At 39.7% G+C, this 24,972-nt stretch overlaps 1 protein-coding gene across 13 annotated transcripts in view; it reads left to right on the plus strand.

Annotated features, from left to right (window-relative positions):
• LOC122996546 (adhesion G protein-coupled receptor A1) overlaps nt 1–24,972 on the plus strand; it is a 181,645-nt gene that overhangs the window by 23,958 nt on the left and 132,715 nt on the right. For all 13 annotated transcript variants that reach the window (XM_044372036.1, XM_044372038.1, XM_044372032.1 and 10 more), the window contains one exon: nt 13,861–13,932. Coding sequence is in view for 2 of the 13 variants with exons in the window: in XM_044372030.1 (XP_044227965.1) it covers nt 13,861–13,932 (72 nt within the window). In the remaining 11 variants the exon portion in view is untranslated. The remainder of the gene's footprint in view (nt 1–13,860; nt 13,933–24,972) is intronic.

The raw sequence follows: 24,972 nt of genomic DNA on the forward strand, positions 1-24,972 counted from the left end.
TCTACATTTCTCAGACCTGAACTTTCTAGGACTCAGTGTAATCCAACTACTGTGTTGCTGTTAAAATCCACTTAATGCTGTAGACTGCAGTGTTCGTTTAAACACCTGATTTTGATTTAGTTTTAGCCTTTCATTTGATTAAAATGTATAATTGTAGTCACATTTAGATTACTGTTTCTAGTTTTAGTCAACAAAGACTTATGACATTGTAGTCTAGTTTTATTACAGTAATCTTTTAGTGAAAATCGAGATTTAGATTGTTGCTAGCCCACATCAATCCTCCCACCAATAGCCTCTAAACAAGAAAGATAGCCAGCTGAAAGTCATGTCAATATATATTTTTTTTATTAACAATGGGTTTGTAAATTTGATGTGTAATGTGGAAGGAATCATTTGCAGTGACAAACCCACAGAGAATTATCATCCGACGGCAGTTACTCACCTCTATAAAGCTTTATAGTGTCTCTCAACTCATCCTTTTTTTTTTTTTGGCCCCCCTGTTTTCTGTTTTCTGCAAAAAAAGGCCTAAAAACCCACTGCACACTACCTGCCTAGCACCAAATAGCAAAAAACAAAGTTAGCAACCAGTTGGCAAACATGGTGGAGCATTTAGCAGCTAAAAAATCAGACATTTCGCTCAGCAGTTGGTGGAGACCAAAAACAGAGCATGAATGGGAATGAATGTTAGACTTACGTTCACCAGGTTTACAGAAACACAACTCCAAATGAATGATAATGTCGCTCCGTGTCTGCTTTATGTGTAAAGAGGCATATGTCAGTGCTGTGTCCTCAACTTCATGCTGCTTGTTCTCAAGTGGCCAAAAACACAGGTATTGCAGGTTTAGCATTACATCTCTGCTAGTTCACCTTTTTGTAAATGTCAGTGTAGTGGCCTGCTTGTTTCTTTGGTTTATTCAGCTGCTTTGTTGCTGCTGCTTCTTGTCAGATTTTTAGTGGGACTGTGCAGGCATTTAGTCCATAAATCTGTTATTTTTGCCAAGAAGCTGTAACATCAGCTAAAATTACTGGTATAGACAAAACATTGCCGAAATTCAAGATGATGTATGTTAGTGGAACAGGTCAAGCAGCTAAATCACCCTCTGAGGAAGGGATCATTTTTAGGCAGCCGAGGATTGATTTGTTTTACCAATCAAGAGCATACAATGTGCTTTTCCACAGATGCATGCAAGTTTCTGAATAAAACTTTGTATTAAAACAATAATCAGCTCATTTGTCCATTTATCTGTGTAGTTTTTGTATGTGGACAAAAAATGTTAATACATTTCAACATCAGTTTTTGTCCAAGACTTCTATTTACTTAGTTTTAGTTTCATTTTCTACTTGAGAAAAAGGTTGTCAACTAATATTTTTTGGCATAGTTTCCTTAAGAAAATGAACACTGGTAAACAGCCTAAAACAAAATTCTAGATATTTTTGCAGCATTGTAATCATTTGCGATGGTTACAGTTTGTCACAATTCATTTAAAAAAATGCAGTATGAGATACATTTAGGGCTCTTTTTTTTATTTTTTTTTTACAATTTTTGAATTTTGATTTACTTTACTGCTGCAGTGCTGCAGGAGAGATGCAATGTCTCTGATCTACTGTGCTTTCAGCTGCTGAAAGTGATCTTCTGGATTTGTACATGTTCTCTGACGGAAGCACACTAAGCTGCTCCAAAGCCTGGTTGTCTCCTTTTCGGGAGGAAGAAAACGAGGGCATTTGGTCTGGGCTAGAGCCAAAATCTGGAGGTGTTTGGCATAAAGTAGCTTGCTCTGTGGGTCCTCATCATCATCATCATCCTTTCAGAGACAGACAGGAGGGGCTGTTTGTGGTGTCTAAGGGGAAGTTATCAAGACGAGGCCGTAGCTGGCTCCAAACCACTACAAGAACATGTCAGTCATCATACCAGTGTAGAGGAAGGACCCAGGAGATGCGACAGGAAGCGACTGCTTGGCTGTAAAATAGTCGGTGGGTTTTAAATAATACGCTGCTGCACTGTGGGTGGACAGTTTGTGATATCTGATTCAATAGAATAATCAAAGGAGTCAGAGGTTAGTATTGATCTGTGTGAATCCTTGTGAACAAACATGTCAGAATTCGTTTTCTTGCTTCTTTTCCTAAAATGGCTCTCTGCATTCTTCCGTCTTATTTGTTGTATTCTATAAATACAATTCTGTATATTCTTTTCTCCCCTTCTCTCATTTTCTCTTGCTGTTACTCCTTGGGGGCTTTTTTCTCATCTGCTGAGGTGCTGTTTGTGCTCTACCCTCTTCAGAGTTCTGAGTACTTCCGCATGAATATTTCATTGACATGCACACATAGCCTGTCCATATTCTCCTGTGCATTACCCCACTGACAAACCCTGTGAGTGTGCACAGGACCAAGACGTTCGGGATGTAAAATGTCTTAAATGATATGTCACACACATACATAGAGAGCTGGCTGTCAATCTGAAGAGATATGACCATATGACCCTGATAAAATATGTTGCATCTAACATCTCAAGCTGCGAGGAGTCATGCCAGTCTGTCCTTCTCTCTCTGTCGGCTTCTTTCGTGCTTATCTCTGCTGATATGGATGATTTAAAAAAAGCAAAAGGTTCATCTTTAGATGAGTGCACTCTCCAGTATCGGTCGTCTAAGCCCCAGAGGACGTAATACTTTTAGATCCCCCCCAGCACTTTCCCTTCTTCAATAGCTAAAGCCAAGAACATTTGCCCTTGTGTTATCTGTGTGCTCAAGAAACCGTGAGGTCAAGGCTGATCCATAATGTTGCTGCCGGCCTGGTCTCTTCAATCTGCGTACAAATAACAAAACTTTACAATTTCAAACTGTGTGCAGTACATACGCCAATCCTTCCCAGTGAACTGATGTCAATAAAATGCAACTTTCTTTTTTGTTGGCAAAAGGTTGCAAAAGCAGCAGGAGAGCACTGTTCAAGATCTTAACCAGAGATTTTTAACATTCTGTCAGACAAACCTAACAAACAGCATTAAATGAGATGCAAAAAGGTTAAAAATGCAGTGTTAAATTGGCCTATCACCTGCACACAAAATTGAACTTTAACGCAATTTGAAAGTGTAAAGTCTTGTTATTTGTACGCAGACTGTGAGACCGGGTTGCAGCTGCATGCTAGAACCTGCCAGTCTCTTTAATAAGTAGCTATTGATTAATCTCTCTACCAGCAAAGGGTTAGTTTTTTTGTCAAGGTTTCTTCCAGGCCTCTGTGGATGTATGTTGATATCACTCAGAGCTCGTGCAGGTCCACTGGTCCTCAGATTGGCTGTCTGAAAAGCTCTGTAACCAGCGTTCATGTGGTGCGCCTTAAAGAAACAGCTGATCAGTTTTGCTTTAGACAGTAATGATTCACTGATCAAGAGTTCATGACCGCTCGGGGAGAGAGGAGCCTGTAAATTGTGCTATAGCCTTGAAACACCAAGAATGTGTCGAAACCCAGTCTTACCATCTAAAAATATTAGGTAAAGATAAATACAGTGTCTGCCAAGGATACTTCTCGGCTCTGCTATCCCTGCCTCCTCCCTGCACCGCTGAGTAAATACTGAAGTTACTTAAAGGGTCATAAATTTGGAAGAGCAGAGGAGGCCAGTTTAGAAGCATGTTGTCTTTTCCCTATTTTCTGACTTATTGTACTACAAGGTAATTAAAACCCTTAAGTGTGTTGCTTCTGTTGCAGAGTGATCACAGTGGGAAGCATATTAGCTCTCCTGCTTGTCTCACAGGAGTCTTGGCAGGGCCTTATCAGTGCTCTGTGCTGGTGTGTGTACACTTGCCGGTCTGTGTGTGCATAGACTTACATATTGTGTTTGTATCAGGGAACCACTGTGTGGGTATATGTGTATATGTAAACCTCTTGACATGTGTTAGTTTGTATATTTGTCAATCAGAACACCATCTCACCTCATCCACATGTTTCTCAGCTCAATCAATGCAAGTCATTGGTGTTATGCAATTATATCACATGTATTTGATGGTGAGCTAAATACCTTTAGATCACTCAGGAATCTAGCTAAGTAATCATTTAGGATAGTTGATTCCATAAACACCTTGCCAAAAATATTTTAAACAGATACTGCCCATTTCTTTGTCAAATTAAACACTGTGCTTTAATTACAATAAATTCCTGACTAGGGTTGGGGTTTGGTAGCATTTTATTGAATCTGAATCACATGGAATCCATCATCAAATCCCTTGAGGTTTAGCTTTCAACATTTGTAAGTAACTAAAAGGATAAATAACTTAAACTTAAGGAGATTCTCACTCTGCTGGTCTTATTGGTCTGCAAAACAGTCTAGGATCATTATCGATAATACAGAGGTGTTTCTGAGTGGTGCACCTTTATCCTCAAAAAGGATCCTAGGCTGAGTACAAACACATTAAAGGTGCCCTGTAGAGTTTTCTTGTAAATAAAAAAAAATGTTTACATTCAGTATTCAGAATAAATCAGAATAGTCAACAAAACCTCAGTGGGAAAGGTGCTAGATACAAAGTCAACTAAATTACAATGCCAAAGAGTACCTGCACACTCAGTCAAAGCTTGACGTTTGAATCAACTACGAGTCTTCCTCTGGCAAATACATTTAATCTTTCTCACCAAAATGTACTGTGTTCATTCTTGAGGCCTCATAAATGTCTTGAATACATCTTTTTTCTCATAAAACATTAGCAAAGCCAAATTTTAAATCATGCATTGTTTACATCCATGTTTGCAAGCTTGTAGTCTTCTTCTGTGTTTGGCACAGTGCCACGCTGCTTTGCGCATTACTGCCACCACTGGTCCATCAATAGAATAGTGTGAAACCTGTGGTAGGAATGTGAATTGTGTCGCCTGCCTGCTTGCATATGTGCGTCCTTGTGAGCGTACATTATACAAACAAAGCAGGGACCCAAATCCATTGCTCCATAGTGCTACTAGTGCTCAAAAACAAGGTAAGCAACTGCCAAAAGTTTCATTATAGCATTTCAACAAGTTACTCGCAGAACGTACATTAATCGGCGACATCTGATATAATCTGCCACCAGTGATGTTTGTAATTTCTGCTGCTGAAAGTGAGAGTAAGAATAAAAAATCTGCTGAAGTTACATTAATGTTTCTGCATTGCTCTTTGGTCATAAAAATGTTCGATGAGAGATTCATTAGCATTAGGGCAAATTAAGGTATTTTTATAACCAGGAACCAGATCCAAAATGGAACCAGCTAATGGAACCCCAGCCAGTTCAGGACTACATTTCCAACCTGGTCTTACAATCTGCGTACAAATAACACCACTTTACACTTTCAAATTGCGTGCAAAGCATACGCTAAAGTCCAATTTTGCATGCAGGTGATACGCCAATTAACGCTGCATGGATTTGTGTCTCATTTAATGCCATTGGTCAGAATTAGGCACAAAAATCACTTGGTTAAGGTTAGGGAAAGATCATGGTTTGGGTAAAAACAGTAACATGACGTTTTGAAGTGACACTGAAAATCTCTAAAATGCCCAACATGATGGTAAAAATCTATGGTTAAAATACCCAATGTGACGTTGGTGGTCTTCAACAGTGCTCTCTTGCTGCTTTTGCAACTTTTGGCCAACTAATTACCTAGCCATCCACCCAACCTGCCTCCTCCTAATAAGCCAAAAATCACTATACAAAATGAAAGAAAGTCACCTTACATTGATACCACTTCCCTGGGAAAGATTGGCCTATCACCTGCATGCAATTTGAAAGTGCAAAGTCATGTTATTTGTACGCAAATTGAAGAGACATTTCCCATAGGTCTGTTTGCTTCCAGTCAAGAAAATGATGTTGCTGCATCTTTTGGTATCAAAGAAGAGCTATTTTTGTGAAAAGCTCTTTATGTAAAATGAAGTGTAAAGGTTACTAAAGCCTCCAATCTCAAAACAGTTACAACTTTAAATCCCTAGTTTTAACATTTAGTCTAATGTCTAGCAAGAAACAATATTAAAAGCAGGCTAGAAACAAGTGTCAGCATCCAGATACAAGCCAGAGTGAGGCAAATCTATCCAAAAATAAGACACCTGATTGAAGTTAATTCTTGAAAAGCAAGTGAAAATACCTCCCATCACTGGTACATTTACTCACTTCTAACACTTGAACAAACAACTTTTCCCTCATAGTGTAGTCTGTATTGTAAAGGATTGAGTCCCAGGCAGATGTGCTTCACTGTTATCTAGAGACTACAGTATGTGAAGCTCTGTTAACACGTACATCTGTAGGTAACCCCTGAAGCAATGTCTGTTTCCCATCCAAGGTCAATGTTAGTAGATATGAAATATGTTATTTTGGTTAGCTGTGCCTAGTAACCCTATCTTCTAGAATAACAGGGTTTGGCTGTTTGAAGAGAAGTGGCTAGAAACCTTGAGGCCAGCGGATCCAAATGTTTGTAATAGTTCACATTGTGATCTTTACTCCACTTGGTCCTCGTGATTGGTGTGTTGGATGGCGTCTGTTGACGCTATTTTTGTTTCTGCTCTCCTATAATAATACAGTTGGATGTCTCTGGTGCATGGCAGCCAGGCTAGTTTCTCGAGCGGTGACTTTTTAGTTGGACCTCACAGAAATATCCCAGCTGTGGCGTGGAGAGAGAAGGAAAGCCAGAGCTCCTGTTTTAGGGAAGAACTGATTTGGATCTCACTTGCTGTGTTCAGTCACTTCCCTTGACGCTATTGTCTATGAGAACTGAGGCAAACTGCTATCTTGGAATTACAATATTCTTCTAACATTGACACACACAATTAGTTATTATTATTTGTAATTTACTGTATAATACTTGAAAAAAAGTATTTACATCATGGAATATAAAAAGAATGAGTGATTTATTACTTAAACATGGCAATGTGCAATTTTGAGCTCATAAAAATGCCAAATTTGCACACAAAACAACCTCTATGGCATATAGAAATGTGAATGCAGCACTTACTAGATGTGAACTTGTGGTCAGATGTCTTATATGGATATTATACAGTGTCTGGCTGTGGCTGGCGCTGGAACACAGTAAGCAATGACATAGACCATTTGCTGTGCTGCAGCCTGCAGAGACAATACTGAATCTGTCCACTCCTCCTTCATTGAAAGCAGCTTATCCGCAGAGAACATAATTGATAATGTAAATAGAGAGTTGGACGGACACTCCAGAAGTTTGTCATGGGCTGTTTACATAATGTTCAATTCTGTTTTTCCTGTGATTTCCTGGACGTTACGCAGAGGCCTGAGATAGGCATGTAGGGGTCGGCAAGCAGATGCACACACACACACAAACACAGACATACACACAGCATAGCACAGCACAGGACACGCTTGAGTTTGCACAAACAGAGGCTGCCTGTCCCTGAGTGGGACGTCCGTCCGCAGAGGGAGGTGTAGCAGTCTGGGGAACAGAAGGGAAGCATGGGACAAAACACAGTGACAGCACCGTGTATCTCATGATCTCAGTGTTGACTACCTTCACTTCATCACACAATCCATATGTGGCTTTAAAAGGAGCTGCTGAGGCTTCTCAAAGCTTAATGTGTTTGTGTTTAGAGCATGGTCCTGGAAATAAAAGAATAAACTCCACTTGGCCAGTAAAACTGAAACTATTATGAGGGCTTTGGTGATTTTTCAATAAATCTGTGTGTGAAATATTGTGAAATTGACCCATTCAGTCTTCCAAGTACTTTCCCACCATGTCCAGTTGACTCCATGCTGGCTTATATCTACTACAATTTTCTGCTTTCAGAGAGCTTTGTGTCAAGATGAATCCAAACTGACAGAACCTCAGTAGGATATTGATGTCTGGATCAACAATAAAAATCCATATGAATTGTTGCTTACTCACTTTTGACTCTTTAAATGACTGCCTGTAAATCTTATGGTTCATTCCCACACAGCTTAGGTATTCTGATTGATTTGTGGAAAAAGATAGGCTTTTTGCACATAGGTGCATAGGGTTCTAATAATAGTGATACTAGATATCTAAAGTGTTTGGAGGGTTTTGTCTTTTTTATCAATCCAAAACCAAAAATAAAAGAGGAAATGTTAAAGGAATGGAGTGTAGTTTAAACATAAGTAGCAAATGTTAGCATGCCAGGCTAACTAGCTTACTACCGACAACCTTGCATATATCCAAAAGCAAGGGGCATATTATTAGCTAACTATATTATGTTAAAAATACCTGTTCCAGACTGGAACATTCACTGCTTGGTAGACCATGGTGCTAGTATATCTGAGTTAGGCCATTTTCAAATCTGCGTTGTTTAGTCCGGTTGACTCGGACTCTGTTTCCTTTTCCCGCTTGGTATCATTTATTTGGGAAGATCTGAACGGCAATCAGACTTGGGTGTGGACCGAAACAACTGCACCAAGTCTTGTTTGAGGAAGTAGTCAAATTCTGGAGCGGTTCATTTGTGGTGGGAACGTGAGCAAATGAACTATAGTTTTGAAAACGGTCTCAGAATTACAGTAGTGACCTGCAAACAACTGAAGGCAGTGGTCAGTATGTTTATTCATAGATACAGTATCTATGAACTAATCATTACGTAATGATTCATTAATATGGTAGTCTGTTCTGTAGTAAATCATCATTGTTTTCTACAGTAAAGTCCTCAAGTCAGAGTTATTTAGGAACCACTTCCTAACGATTCATCAAATATCAGACTGTAACTGATTTGTTCCTCACTTTGTTGCTTAGTGACTACACACAATATTACTGTTTTGTGATGTAATTTAAAACCATCTCTAAACATTCTTAGTTCAAGAAATCAGGCGATCCCACGTACACCCCAGCATATTTTTGGCCACCTTTGACCTAAGCAGACATCTAATCAGCCAAAATAAAAGTAAACACTTGTAGGGGTGTGCAGAGTCTTTAAAGCATTACCACTGTGTTGCTTTTCCAAGTTGAAACATTTACAATTACTTTTTGGAACATGTAACCTCAGTCTTTTAGCATTATATCCAGTGTGGTGCCCTTATGTGCTTATTTAAGGCACCTTTACTCTTTCAAAAAGACTTTCCTACTTGCTCTATGTAAAAATATTTTAATCTTCAAAATAACTGAGACATGATACTCTCAGAAGCTGCCTTTCGAGGGAGGCTCAAATGTAAATACAATCTTGGATGTTGACGCGAATTTGCTGACACAAGTCCGTGTCCATCCTGGCCTTTTGCTGAGAGGGGACTTCCTATCTTCAGTCCTGCTTTTCCTGCCAAGACAACAGTTATCACTCTGGGGAGAGATAGGTACTTTCCCCAAAGTATATGATAAGCAAGCTTGTTAAATTAGGCAAGTAGTAAAGGTAGTAGGTAGTTACAAAATAAACTGAAAGAAGTGCAAAATATACTCTTTGTTCAAAAATGTTCCAGGGCATTTTTTCTTGTTGGTTTTGTCCAGAAAAATACACAATTTCCATACATTCTTGTGACCAAATTGTTTTTGTTAGTTTATGACTAGTTTGCAGTGCAGTTTTGCAGTGTGTAAGCTGTGACATTTAAAGTGTACACAGTTGTGCTCTGCTCCCCTAGCAGTTCGGCTAGCAATTTGCTCATTCAGCACAATGCATTGTGGGATCTCACTGCTTAATCCTAGGGTTAAAATGGAGTATACGTTCCCTGCAGCCGTAACGAGCACTCTGTCGTCACGGAGGAGACTGGTGACACATTCCAATTACTCCATCTCTCTCTAAACCTGGCCAATCACTCCAAGAAGCTACCTTGTTAAAAGAAGATGGGGAGGTGGTGGAGGACAGTGATGGAGGGATGTGACCTTGTGCAAGTGTGTGTGTGGTCATATGCTGACAGGAGATACGCAACATCACACATGCAAAGAAGGGCTCTAGCCAGCAGATCACATGGGCATGCACTGACCCACACTGTGTCACAGAGACAGAGTAGCCCTGCAGCAGATGATTTAAGAGCTGGCTGGAGCAATCAATATTTTAGCAGATATGAAATCCAGAAACGTCATCCAAGGTGTATTTAAAATGATGTGAATCTGGGCTGTAGAATAAGCGCGATATAAATCATTAGCCGCTTGCCCTGTTGTACTGTAGCTTACAGCTCTGTATGAAATTGTGTGTGTGTGTGTTTTCACTGACAATAAACCCAATACTTTTTGGCTGAAGCAAACTTGGTTCAACCAAAAAGTCTGCAATATTGTTTGACTTTAAATGTTTCTCAAAGGATTTCTTTTGAAACAGTATCACCAAAACTTATAGTACAGCTACTACGTCTACTACTACTAATTACTAGTTTTTAGTTTGAAGTAATTAGTTTCTTTGTTACTAAAATAACTGCAACTGAAATAAAAAACACAATCTGCAAATTCTAATACTGTCCCTGTATTGTTTGATATATGCCAAATCTATGTCAAAAAACATGTGTTATATCAAAACCCCTCTCTTTTCTCTTCCTGTAAAATGTTAAAATATTTGTCACCTTGAATTTGGGAGCGTACACATAAATCTACCCAATCAAAAATGATTTGGGACGGCTAGCTCACCCAGCCCATCTTATAAAAACACATTTGACCGTTAGCTTGTGGGTTGAGGTAGCTAGCAGAGCAATATCATAATAGGATGTGTTTGTTTGTCAGTTGGCAAAAATGTAGTTTTACTCATGCTAGCTGTGTGGCTCTGGAAATGGCAGTTGTCAGTCAGTTGGTCCCCAACTTTGGTCCAGACTGAAATATCTTAAAAACGGTTATATGGAGTTCCCCTGACTTTTCCTCTAGTGCAGTGGTTCTCAACCTTTTTTTGGGCCAGCACCCTCTATCCATTATCCATTATCCTCCCTGAATATTAATGTCAATTATTATTTTGCGTTATAGCATTAAAAAAGCATATCATTAGATGCCAAATAACAGATTTGATTTAATTGGACAGTTGGAATATCGTTATAATTAGTTTCCCATTCAGGGAGCAAAAAATCTATGTGAATAGAAATTATATTTATGAGTGTTAAAAAAATGCAATGGTTAGAAATTTGACAGTCAAACTTTAGTTAGGTCTCGTTATTGATCATGAACAGCAGCCAATCAGAAAGCTGTAATTTGGCGCCTTATCAATTGTTCCAACGGAAAACAAGAGCGGCCTACCAAGGAAAAAGAATGTTCAATAGAATACTGGCGGCATTTTTACTTGTTCTGCGCCATTTCACTGATATGATATGATTGCTGTTGTTTTATGATGCTATTCAGTTGATTAGATAATCATACCTGCAGCTGTCTGGCAGAGAGAGTCAAATGAAATAACCAGGTCAAAGGCCCACAGCAGTTTTGGAAGGTTTGGGGGGTCCTCCCCAAAGAAAATTTGATATTATTTGATTAAAAACTATGCATTTTCACATAATTTTGGACTATTATCATCACAATATGTATTAAAAAACACACTGTACCATAAAAAACAATAATCACAAAACATTGGTAAAACAGGCTTCTAATGAATGGATTTAAACAGCAATTTTCTCATCCTCCTATAGTCAGGCTGTAGCCACTAGCCAGCTGTAGGGGCGACTATAGTTCAAATTTTATCTTTATCTTATCCACAAACAATTTATTTGTCCTGTTTTGCACATATCACAGAGAAACAACAGACTGCATTAATGCCATCTCACCACTTTCTATTTCCTTGCTGGAATAAAAGAAACACATCAGACTTTATGATCCAACTGATAAAGATTTATAGTGTCTGTTAACATTTGACTTCCGTTCCAGATACTTCGTTCCAAAGTTCAGAGCGGCTGTTCTGTGATCAGATTTCCTTAAAGAACACTTCCACTTAAATACAGAGAGTTGAAACTGTTTGAGAATCAGCAGACCATAAAAATCTCCTGCTGTCAGTTTCCTGGTTGAAGCTGCTGATTAATTTCAATTTTGCTAAACTAAGATGTTGAACATTATACCTGCTAAAGATCAGCATGTTAGCAAGGACAGCCTCACAGAGCCGCTAGCATGGATACAGACTGTTAGTCTTGTTTTTTGTATAAAATGAAAATCAAATTTAAATGTAGGTTCTAATAATTACAGGATCAGTTCACCTAAATTACACAACAGTCATCTACAGGTCCATATCTCATTATAGCTCCATATAACACTGTATTTGCTATGCCATGTCCATTTTTGAATGATCCAATCAAATCTAGAAAATGCAACTATACCCAGACGCTCTAAATGGCGGCAATGTGACTTTAACATTCAAAAATTCTAAATCTGCTTCATCGGGACTGTGTGGGTGTAGTTTGATCGGGTTTGATTGATGGTGGCTTGGCAACAGCAAACCCACAACTGTCATCACATTTTGATTCAAATGTTGCTGAATCCTAATTGGTGGTATGTGGCATCTCCTTTTTCCCACTGAGCTTCAAACTTTAAACCAATGAGAAAAGCAAAGACAAGAACACAAATACAGAAATCTCTCTTGTGAAATAACCACAACTGACTTTGACAGAAAACACTGTATTCATGTAGCACTCCATCACCCATAGTGAGAAGTGATGTGAGAGAATTTGTTTTCAGGGCCTTCAAACTTTGGGTAATTTATTACTGTAATAAAACTGTATCCCTTGTATTTTATTTTATTCATTATTTGCCTTAAAGCATTTTGAATTGTTCGAAAGGACACAAATAAACCCAGCTTCCCTTGCCTATAACCACATAAATACATCACTCAATTCTCATGTGGTGTTCTGCACTTCCTGTACTGTCCTGTTATATCAGTATTTCCAGCAGAAACTGGCTCTAAGGTGCTCATGTCTTAGTGAGGAAGGGTTATACTGGACAAACTTAGTGGAAGTTATTAGCTGTGCGAACGAGTAGACTTGATCCCTCATCTGAAATGTCTCTTGCACTCGAACAGCAGGTAACACAGGCCATATGTGGTCTAACAAGTCATTGTGGGATTTTTCCAAACATAACACCAGACTGTACTGTATGTACTGTAGTGTGTGTGCATGTGCTTGTGTGTGTGTGTGTGTGTTGGTTAAGTTAACATTTTGTCCTTTGGACGGTTGGGTGCAGGATTACAGTTGGGGTTAAATTACAGGTTGTGGTAAAGCATGGAGTACAGCAGTTCAGGATTAAGTTAGTAAGTGAATAAGTAATGGAAAGACCTCACAAATACAGTAATATTGTATCAGTGTAAGTGTGTGTGTGTTTGTACATGATTGTATTCTTGTCTCTGCTTTCGCTCTGGTGTGTTTCGGTTTGAGGGAAAGCTTTAGTCCCAAGGCCCCGTGTGCTGAATAATGTGACAAAATTTTGTGTGTGTGTTTGTGCCTGCCAGTAAAATACTCGGTGGGAAGTCCTGTCCAAGCTTTACTTTTCTTGAAGAACACATATTTACATTTCACCATAGACATATTTCATTCAAAAAAAAAAAAGGAAACATACTGGCAACAGAGTGCTGTATTGAATTTATAAAAACGGAGGTGCTGCATCACCTCTGAATATTAATTTATCACTTAAAGATCCCTGTGGTGCGTTTCATTGATTTGTTTGCTGTTGTAATGTGAGCAATGGATGATTGAATTGTGCTGAACCGGCGTTTCTTGTCTATTAGGCCGATATTTTGACATAGGAGTGGAGGACGGGGGTTGGGTTGGATCATTACCCATCTTAACCACAAACGTCCATAAACAAGACAGAAACGTGGCCGGGATGAGTAATTTACAGCCGCAATCTCATCAGACATAAATCCTTATCTCTTGCCAACATATTGACAGTCAGAGGATAAACAATTTATCAGCCATTTGAATAAGTAATTTTCGGCAGCTCTATTTTTGTGATATTTACAAATGTACCTCCCTTCACTGGTCCGGTATGCTCACCTTGTCTTCCCCTCATTTTGTGCCTAAACAGAAACCTGAGTAACAACAAGATCTCCCTGCTGAGGAATGGCTCCTTCTATGGATTGGCTGCCCTGGAAAAACTGTAAGTACTTAAATCAAGCTCTCTTTACTGTTTTGTCCTCCCCAGAGTCCTAATAGCTGTCATCACTGGAGCAGTTCTGCACTGTAACAGGGGAAAGTTAAAAAGGGGGACATTGTGGGAAATTAGGAGATCCTTGTCGAGGTTTACCCTGCAGGAGGCTTTCCAATAGTTTTCACCTTTCTGCCCTCGTTCTTAACCTCAGTTGCCACAGTAAATGTCTTAAAAGGGATAATATATAGCATCATATTAAGGCTTAATGCAGTGCAAGATCAGGGAGCTTTAACAGTATGACTGACTGCGCTGAGTCCATCTCGATGAATCCTACATCATGTGCGACGTCTCAGAGGGCTGTATGCGTGCAGCCTGATGATGAGCTCTATGATGGCTGTCCTGCTCTTCCCGCCGGCCCCCCTCAAGTCAACTATTGATTGCTTTCACCTCTGTCCAGCCCAGTGATCACTGCTTTTCTACCTGATAGTGATTCTGACATTGGCTGATGATGAGGAAATCAACGAGGGGCTTGAAATCACACGGAGGAGATGGCTTGATAACTCTCCCTTTCAGTCAATCATCCCCAGATGTATGCATGCACACTCGTTCACATGTAGAACACACATATTAATCCCACGCGCACACACACACACACACAGACTACATCAGTGACTGCCTTTGAATATTATTACAGTCAGTCAGTTGGCCCCGACTCCCTGACTACTTGACAGTTAAATTCAGATTGGATTAATGTCAGTGGAATAATTCGACCCCTCTTCCACTCCTTTTTGGTTGGTTGTGTCGCCAGTCGACCTACAGGATGATGTCACCTGTCTCCCCGGGCCTCATTAGTGCCATTAAACCTTTCTACCCTCATCCTTCCAGCTCCACTGGAGTGATGGAGAGATGACTGCGAGGCTTTTAAGGACACTCAGCCAAAGGTTTTCCGTGCCTGACCTCTTGGAGCAGCAGTTTGCGTGCCCTATCCTTTCCTTCACCTCACTCTCCGGGTACAGCCTGTCCATCCGTACTGCCACATGCAGCATTTGGCAGAGATACATCTGTCGCTAGCAGTTGACGCCAGGCCAGGTAGCCTCAGTGAGTTGAAAGTGGCGGCCAGCTGTTCCCTCGTCTGGCCCAGCCGACTGACTTCCTGCCTGCCCGCCTGGCTGACTGGCTGGATGTGAGGGTTGTGGTGAATTGGCAGCTGAACGACAATCTTAATAACACATGTGTATGAGTTTGAACCATTCGTGCTGCAGCTGTGGACTCAGTATACTTCTTGCATACTTGAGTAACAAACATACCTGGTGGGGCGGCAATGGGGAAATGGTGATCCCAGAGCACCTATTTAGCCACACATGGCTGAATGGTGGTGTCGGTCTGACTGTCAGTTGCTCAGTCCGTCCGTCCACCGCTTTGATCCAGACTGAAATGTCTCAACAACCATTGGATGGATTGCCCTGAAATTTGGTGCAGATATCCAAATAAATTAATCATAGGATGCAGCATGCTGACTGATCCCCGACTTTTCCTCTAGCGCTACCATGAGGTTTACATTTGTCGATTTGAGTGAAATGTCTTGACAACTATTGCCGTGAAATTTGGTTCACACTTCTTCACACTTCATGTCAATTGTAATAACTTTGGCGATCCCTTAATTTTTCATGTAGCGCCACCATCAGGCCAATGTGTCTGATAATAATGTGTACAGCTGTACTCCGTATTTAGTGCTAACTAGCAAATGATAGCATGCTATATGTTAGCATGCTATCAAATGCCAAACATGGTAAACATTATACCTGCTAAACATAAGCATGTGGGCATATTGTGGGCATGTTATCATGCTAACCTTAGTATTTAGCTCAAAGCGCCGCTGTGATTTCTAGTCTTGTTCTTTGTATAAAATCGGAATAAAATTGAAATTTAGGTTCCGATCATTATAGGATCAGTTCACCCAAATTACACAACATATTTTGATGCTTTACTCATTACGTAGCCTCCTGAACCACTGGAGGCTGGCCGTGACGCAGCTTCCAGAAGCTGACCAATCAGAACAGATTGGGCTCATCGGCCTTAAAAAGACAGGATTTGAGACAGCCTGTTTCAGACAGAGGCTGCATTTTTTAACTGTAAATCATGCAAAGATATTCCAGTAGAACCCCAGATTAAAAATATAGACCTGGAAATGTGCATAATATGGCCCCTTTAAGCATTTATTAAACCATACTAAGTGCTCCATCCAAGAACGTATCATAGTGATTATGGCATTCAAGTCCGGCGCAAAAACACAGCAGCAACTTATTAATCCCCCAAGGAAAATGCTTTTAATGTGACTTCCTTCTATAGCCTACATAGTGCCCTCTTAATGGAGGGTTCCTGTATGTTGGATGATGGCCTGAATCCCCCCATATGGACACAAGCCCATTACCATCAGCCAAACTGGGTCCCACGGGAGCAGAGCGGGAACAAAGCCTGTCACTGTTCTCTGGTCAGGACACTGAATCTAGCTTTGCCGCTTCATCATGGGTTCCCACCACAGAGATCCTCAGTGTTTGAGCTCCTGTGAAGAATCTGTGTGAAACGGATGAAGCTGGCATGTTTTTTAAGTTCTCACACTGATAACACTGCATTAAATATCACACTGAGGTCTGATAACAACTTTTATAGATACATTGGATTGAATTTCATTGAGCTAGATAAATGATTTTAGTATTTCTATATAGCCTTATACTTTAGAACAGGTAGAGTGAGAATAGGTGCTGCAGTATGTACCTTCTTGACATAAACAAGAAAGATTAAATTAAAAAGATTGACTTGACTGTTGTACAATTTAACACAAACTTTAAACAATAAAATAAAAAAACTATAGCTCAGAGCTATATATTGATTTAACAATAAGGCAAAAATATTTTCAGGTTGTCAAATATAAGCGCCACACTTTGAAATAAGCATCCTTCTATTGGCTATGAGCATATTGTGTATTATGGTCTCCAGATACAAAGTGTCTTTACAGTAGTAGTTATTTTTATTGTTGGTGGTGGATGTGACAGTAGCTGTATTCTGAACAGACTGCCTAAATGTTTTTCACTGGTGAACAGCGGGTCTATTTTTTGGTCTGTTTGACCAAACGTTATTTGTCTAGCCCTGAGGACTTTGGAGGCAGGCTGGATAGACTGAGTGGACAGCTCAGGGCAGAGACAGTATCAGAATTCAGAGTGGCATCTGCAATTGCTCATTCTGAAAGTCGATGTCAGAGGTGTGAGGAGACGTCCTTTAAAAAGTTTCGCAACTCCTGTCGTTCCCACCGAGGAGGTGACGTTTATTCAGTCTTCCTTGTGAATGTGTCTCCTTGGGAGGTGATTGATGAGGGCGTGGCAAATCACTGAAGGACACATCGTCTGGCTGGTTGTGCATAAGAATGTAGGACAGGGTGAAGTCCATACTCTGGAAGCAGAGTGTAGATGGAAAGCTCTGTGGTCATATGATCATAAACCAAACTGACCCCGAGGTTATCCTCATCAGGTTAAAGGTCAGAGGTTATTAGCAGGGACAGCAGAAAAAAAAATGAGAGCATTATTGACCCGCTGGAGTCAATAATACTTGATTAAAGCAGAAGACCACTTAATCTGAGATTTCAGTTGCATGTCAGATGTCACTTTTCCAATAATCTGCTGCCTTGTTGTCATTTTAAATAACAATTTGTTCTTAATTGAGATATGTGATTATAAAAAAATAGAGATTACATGTAAATTGATGGATTTTTGCTCTAAAATTTAAATTATGGAGCATTTCTATTTATCCCCCTCACTAGTATTGATAAAGGTATGTGTAGGTTAATTTCTATATTATTATTAACACAGAAAAGGTGCAGTTAAATCTTCTGATATAACCCCCCAAACCAACCCACCTGTTCAATCTCTTTTTTTTTTTTTTATAATCAATCTAATCCTTAAAAAAAATGTATATTTCTACTTCCTCCTGCTTCAGCACATGCTGGTTCCACTTGTGTGTGTGTTGTTGTTGGAGAGCAGTTGTGAAACTCAATCCAGTGGTGAATTTACATTTGCTATTGCAGTTGAACAGTTTCCAGATTTTTTTCTTATCACGTAAAAGCATGGTTGTCTTTTTTTTCTGTTTACCTAAGAAGGGACATGAAGTAAAATGAAGCCATAAATGGATCAAAGTGCAGTCTTGAAATATGAATGGTGTTATTGTTATTTTACAGGAGACCGTTGCTGGGTCACAGTTGAGGCGAAACATGTGAGCGCCATGGGTGTGACCGATTTACTGACCAAAAAACGGAGGAGACAGATTCTTCCTCTGTCTCTCCTGCCTTTCACTTCATAAAGCTGTTAATCACAGACTGTCTCCTGTAATGAAAGAAAAAAAAAAGCAGCAGATGGATGCTGTAAACCGATATGATGATTTAACAGAAACATTTACAATATTTATTTACAGCATCAGAGTACTGGGAGATGTTTCTGTTGTGTTCTATTATGATATTTAAAAAATAGCAAGAGAGCATGAGGGGCTTGCATCAAAAGCGGCTCTTAGAAGAATTTTCTTTGCACTCTCCTTGACCTTTCGCTTTGTTCTGATAGAAATATCTCACACTGATGAGAACAGTAGTTCCAAAATTGGATACAGTTGCTGAGCTGTTAATGAAGAAAGTATCTTCCTCACCGTTCAAGGTTTCTTAGAGCTTTTTCTCTGTCTGCAGTAAAATTGCTTCAGATGGTTTCATGTGACCATTTTAATTTGGAGTGTAGGATGAAATTAATGTGTCTTTACATAAGTGTCTACTCTCACTTTTTTACTCCTTCCTGTTCTTCTAAGGCAGAAGTGATATCTGAGAAAATCACAGCAAATATCCCATAAGCACGACTCATCTACTCAGTAGGAATAAATTGCACTCCAGCAGTGTTTGAGAAATGTTTAATCATCACTCCAAATGGGTTCAGACTGTGGAGACATTTAAGTGGCAAAGACGTATATTTTCTGTAAAAATCTGTGCGATTTTAAATATATTGTACCTTCAGTATTTATGCAAAGTATTACCAGCTTTACGTTGATGAGTGCTGACTGTTTCAAATAGGCTATTTGATTGTGCAATGTGTCTTGCCAAGGAGGTTGAATAATTAATTTATGCCCACAGGTCCTTTAGTGCTTACTGTATGTAATATTTCCGTAATGCAAACACACATAAAGGAAAGTCCATTGCTGTTTGATGCTCTGGCAGCCGCACCTACAAGCCTGTCACAATGCGTGCACATTCAGTCTGTTTAATTGGACTGAACTGTCTGACTGTCCGCCTTTTCCCCTCTCCTCAGTGAGCTTTCAACACATATTTATTTACAATCCAGTAGGTGGTTATCTGTCTGCTGTAGGTGTTTGCTGTGATGTGTGTGTGTGTGTGTTTGTGTGTGTGTGTGTGTGTGTGTGTGTGTGTGTGTGTGTGTGTGACCAGGCCTTCCCTCAAAGCATCTGCAAACTGACCCATGAATATTTAACATGTGAATAAATGGTTTTCATAAATAGATTTCACATTAGCATCAGGGTTGGTGCCAATATACTTAGTCAAGTTAATAAGAGAGTCAGTTAGAGTTGTTACAGGGAGGATGAGAGGTACGATAAGGGGATTTGCTGCATGCTTTTCATTTGCATTGTGAAGAATAACCTATAATATAATGAATATCCAAGGTTGCAATTTCATGAACTGCCCCACTCACTCTTCAAAATTCTATTTTGTATCAACATTTCTATGGATAAATATTAAAGTGATGACATATTCATCTTAGTCAGTGATTGCCCTGTCCTCATAGCACTAAGTTTAAAGTAGCTATAATCAATATTTTTACATGAACAATGGATCACATGACATGTTTTTATTTGAAAAGGGTTTCCTGATAGAGACGGACAAACAGAGAATTTTCAGCTGACTCTCAGCTCTATAGTTTTATAGCCTGTTCATTGTTTTGGTTTTCTGGCCTGCAACTTCTATGTTTTGATTGACTCTCACCACTCTCATAGCATTGTTTTCTGTGATAATACATCAGGGTTGTGTTCATAGCTGTGGCCAAAACATAACAGCAGACTGAAAAGCAGTTTTTTATTGCTCTATCTGGTTGAAAGTTTCAGGTCATTTTCAACTGTTGACAGAAGTGTGCCCCGGTGCAGCTGTATTCACACCCAATAGTGATGACACAGTGTACTAGAGGACAACTGCAGTATATGTGAGAAGTTAAACCACTGGAGGTTAGCAAACACAAGATACTCAGGAGGTTTTTAGTTACTCTTAAGTTACTGTCTCAGACTGCGTACAGGTGGCCGTACTCTGTTTGTGGAGGGTATTGTGCATGGATGTATTAAGAGAGATGGATACGGCGCCGTCGCTCAGCCTTGCTACCATTTTTTCCCACTGGCCACACATGGTATTGCAGCGAAAAAATCACCTGTGGCTTAAAAAGCATTTTCCCAATGGACCACAATTATAAAAGAGACATCTATAAACTTGCTCACAGGACAAACTGCAAATTAGGTCAATTATTACTCTTTGTTTTATGAATTTTGAATCCATTTCTAAAACTCTAAAGCAATTTTAAAATTTGTGACATCATCCCAATGTAAAGTCTATGGGTTGTGCAAACATTTGCAGAGCAGGGTCAGCAGGAGAAACACTACTGTACATATTCAGTGTGCCGCACAGCACAGAGGCAAACCTGGAAGCTAGAAATGTTTTTGGCTCATGCGCCATGCGAGCAATTTTCATTCAATTGAGTAGGCGCCATCTTTGAGTCCGATATCCAGCTCCTGTAATACATCCATGGCATTGTGGCCACACACGGTCTGAGAGGAAGACCTGCAGATACTAGTCAGGGTTTAAAAAAATCACACGTTTTTGGGGTAAACCCCCCCCCATCTAATCTAAAGATGCTAGTATTGTTGATCAATTAAAGATGAGGCAGTAAAGAACAGTGCTCTTTGTAGTAAAGATACAAATAGACTATTATTTACCAATGAAACTAAAGAGTGCATTTCAGTTTTTCTTAGGTTTGTTTTGTTTGGACTACCTTTATTATGGAAATGTATTTGCTAACTGGATATAAATACATGTGGCAGGGTTGAAGACTCTGTCTCCTTCTTTAACTGTCAGCCTTTTTAGCTGTTTGCACTTTCAAGCATTAAATATAATAGAAAGCAGGTAAGTTTGTGTGAATGTGTAGGTGTGTATATAAAGTACAGCATGTGTGTGTGTGTGTGTCATCACTGCTCTGAGCTGAATATTAACCCTCTGACTGTGAGATTCTTGGTGTTTACTGGAAACAAGGTGCCTTTATATGCATAAACACCCTGCCGTAGACACCGACGTGCCACTGAGAAATATGTTATACAAATGAGTATATGTCATCGTCTCATTTCATTAAGTGCGCACACAATCGAATACATCATGCAGCATCACTTTCCATTTGGATGAGTGCCCAAGTGGCCGAGGCAGGCTTCGGTTTTATTTGCTTATGTACTTCATGTTGAATTTGACCTTTTGTGAATCTGATATTTTGATAATTACATCAACATCGAGATCCATTTAATGAGACTGCGCGTGATTAAATACTGTTTGCTATCAAAAAGAAAGTGGTGCTCTATCTAGAGGCTGTGCCTGGAGTGTGTGTGTGGTCTGGTCAGTGTGTGTGTGTGTGTGTGTGTGTGTGTGTATATGTGTGTATTTCTATTCACAGTAAGTGTATGTGGGAGCACACCTCTGTATCAGTGTGACATGGTAATCATCTAGATTCAGGGAGGAATTTGCCCATTAGTGTCACATAGTGAACAGGCTGATATCCTCGGGGTCATATGGCTCGGGAAGAAACTGAGCAGGCCAAGATATACAGTGCAGTTTAAATTAATTGGGGACCACTTCAGTAGCTTTTCAAACATTAACCACAAATGGTGGAGTTTATACTGAGGGCTGCTCCTGCTCTTCAAACATGCACGGCTGGGGGAGTAGAAAATGGTTATTGTTTAAACATTCATCTCATTTGAGCTGCTCCAGCTGTATCTACACTGGATGTGTGGGGCAAGTCTCCCCAAAGGTAGTTATCATTTGTTTGTATGTGTGTATCATAAATTCTCAAAAAGTGACCAGGGTCTTTGTTTACCTCAGCTGAAGAGAGAACCGGGCCTTTTTTGAGAAAGGCTATTATCAGACACAGTACTTAAGTTTTACTTCCCCTGTTCTATAACTATATAATCTACTGTGTTTAGAAGATTCACTGTTTTCTAGCTTGCTCCACTTTGCTGTGTTAACTGGTCATTGTATGCTGTTACTGCAGATTCTAGGCTTTATCTTTTTTATAAAAGAATCCTGAAATCATGTTGTGTAAATGTAGATTATGCTGAATTTCTAATGTGAGTCATTATAGTACTTGTAATTTTTCACTGCCTTTATTTGAGAATTTATGAGTACACATGTAAGCCTGTTTGCAACGGTGTGGGTCACACTGTGCTTGTGTACAGGGGCCCTGGTGGATGGAAGTCCATTCTGAGTGGATTGTGAGCATGTGAGCAAACTTTGTCAACAAAATGTACTATTTATGCCTGGCTGTTTCTTGCTTTAAAGTGATTAGCCGTGATGTTACCGTTGAATCAAACCCAGAACCGTCTTGGTATAATCATGGAGCCACTGAGATGTCTCTTTAACTTTTATTTTGCAAGTTGAAAACAAAAATATTGAAAACACAAATACACAAAGTGAAACTCTGGCTTAAATCCCAAAGTAAATAGATAAACATGTAAATAAGCAGTAATCAATTTTAAGCCAGGCCAATATTTCACTGCCTGTATTATGCTGAGGTATAAAACCAAGTTTAATATATTCCATTTAATTTTTGTGTTTGGACATGTTTTGAAGTAATTTTTCAACATCTCTGCTACAGCAACATGCAAGGCAAGGATTGTATGACTAACAGAACTGGACCTGATTAGTAAATCGATCAAATTTTCTGCTTGAAGTTTGCAGCTCCCCCTGTGCTGGGCTTTACTTTGACTGCTCTGGTTTCCTCCCACTCTCCAAAACATGTTAGGGATAGTGAAATAGCTCCAAGCTGCCTCTAGGTGATTATCTGTTTATATGTGTGTTAGACTAGTTATCTGTCCAGGTGTACCTTCACTCGATGTGTGCTGGGATGAGCTGGATAAGTTGGCTCCAGCTCCCTGTGGCCCTGAAAATGGACAGATGTAATAAAACCGAATGGATGCTTAAGCTTGCTGAGAATTCACCACTGTGAATGTGACGATTTCTTAAAACTAGGTCACCTATGTAATAGAAATCTGCAATTATTTCTCAAATTGGTGCCCTATGACTAGAAAGGGCACCAACCCTCTTAAGGGGGAATCCTACAACAACCAGAATGCATTGCACATGGTCCCGTCCAATCAGCTACTGATAGTGTGTTTACGGAACGCAAGGGGCGAGTATGTTTCCCAGCAGAGGAGCCGGTTAGCAGAGACAAAGTATTACATCTCTTTACTGAGGCTTATTTTCATTTCCAAAATGTTTCTCCTCATTGAGTCTGGATATATCGTACTGGTGCGCAAGGATCATAAAACAAACGATACACTGGAGTCAGTTATGTTGATCAAGTTTTTTCAAGTTTTCTTCCAAATATGCTGAAGTATTTAGTGGCATGATGTTTTAGTGTCAGCTTTTCCCTATCGCTAGCGTAACATGTCAGACAGAGTGTTTTGGGAGACCCACCTTTGACCGTCTGGTGCTGGAAGAACAACAGTTTTTGCAACTGCGCCCCAGAGACATAGAGAACAATAAGAACTGCTGTTGTTTTTCACACCATATACCTAATTCAGATAGCTAGAGATAAGGTTGAAAATTGGCAAAGTGGTCCTTTAATGACCAGAGTAGAAATATCATGAGTAGAAATGTGTATCCTAAGGCCGCACCAGTTGTGAAATACTGATATATACAACATGTATAAGCAGCAGCGGCCTTATAACTCCTAATAGCGCCTTTGTTTATGTATGTGGATACAGAAGGGGAAGAGAAGGAAGCAGAGAAGAAGACCTCATGACCATCAGTGCTGCTATTTCCTTTATACAAAGTTGGCGTTGTACCTAGGACAAGTAAAAAGTTGTTGAACCAGTGGGATTGGAGACATTATTAAATTCTGTTAAGGGCCCACACAAAACACAAGCAAATATTTCACTTAATCGCCTAGTGACAGTGTGAGACCACTAATGCACTGCAGAGCTGGATTCCAATATCAACTTCACAATATTATGTACAGATGGGGCTGGAATTACTGACAGAGGACATTACAGATCATGCCAGATAGTTAATCACTGAAAAGGATGCAGAAAAGGATGCTGAATCGACTTTCAAATGGTTTCCTCTGATTGTTGAAACATTTTGGCACTCACACTGTTATATTATGTAGCAGACCCCACCCGTCTGTAACCTTAGCTGTTTATAACACACACAACAAAAATTTATAATGTTTATTTGCAGATACTTGTTGGCTCAGCTCTCAGGATATAAAAGGTGGTTGTGTTGCCTGTGATGCCATCACTTGATTTATGTGGCTTTAAAAATGACCTCATACAGGAAGGCAGTGAAACAAACGGCTGACACCCAAGGTAACATTCGATGGATAGTAGGACTACAACATAATGACAAACATCACAATTATTCTCATAGAGAATTTTGTGATTGCATATGATAGCATCAGGAGAGATTCAAAGGTATTAATACTTAAGATCCTCATCCAAACATTCAAACTTGATATCCATAACTGCAATTTGAAATTTTCGGGGGTTTTTTTCTCTTTTTTTTGTCTCTCTGTTTATTAATTTTCAAGGTTTATCTTCAGGGGCCCTCTAAGGAGCTCTTATAAAGGTATCCCACACGATTGTCTCTGCTCTTGGTTTATTTAATGCAGAATGGGTTTCAGCATTCCTTGAAAATTGTTATACAGTAGCACATTTCCTGTTTGGAGACTCACCAAGCAGTGGCCTCTGCCCCTTGGTGAGGCAGTC

This window comes from Thunnus albacares, chromosome 14, assembly GCF_914725855.1.
Source record: "Thunnus albacares chromosome 14, fThuAlb1.1, whole genome shotgun sequence".
Lineage (NCBI taxonomy): Eukaryota > Metazoa > Chordata > Actinopteri > Scombriformes > Scombridae > Thunnus > Thunnus albacares.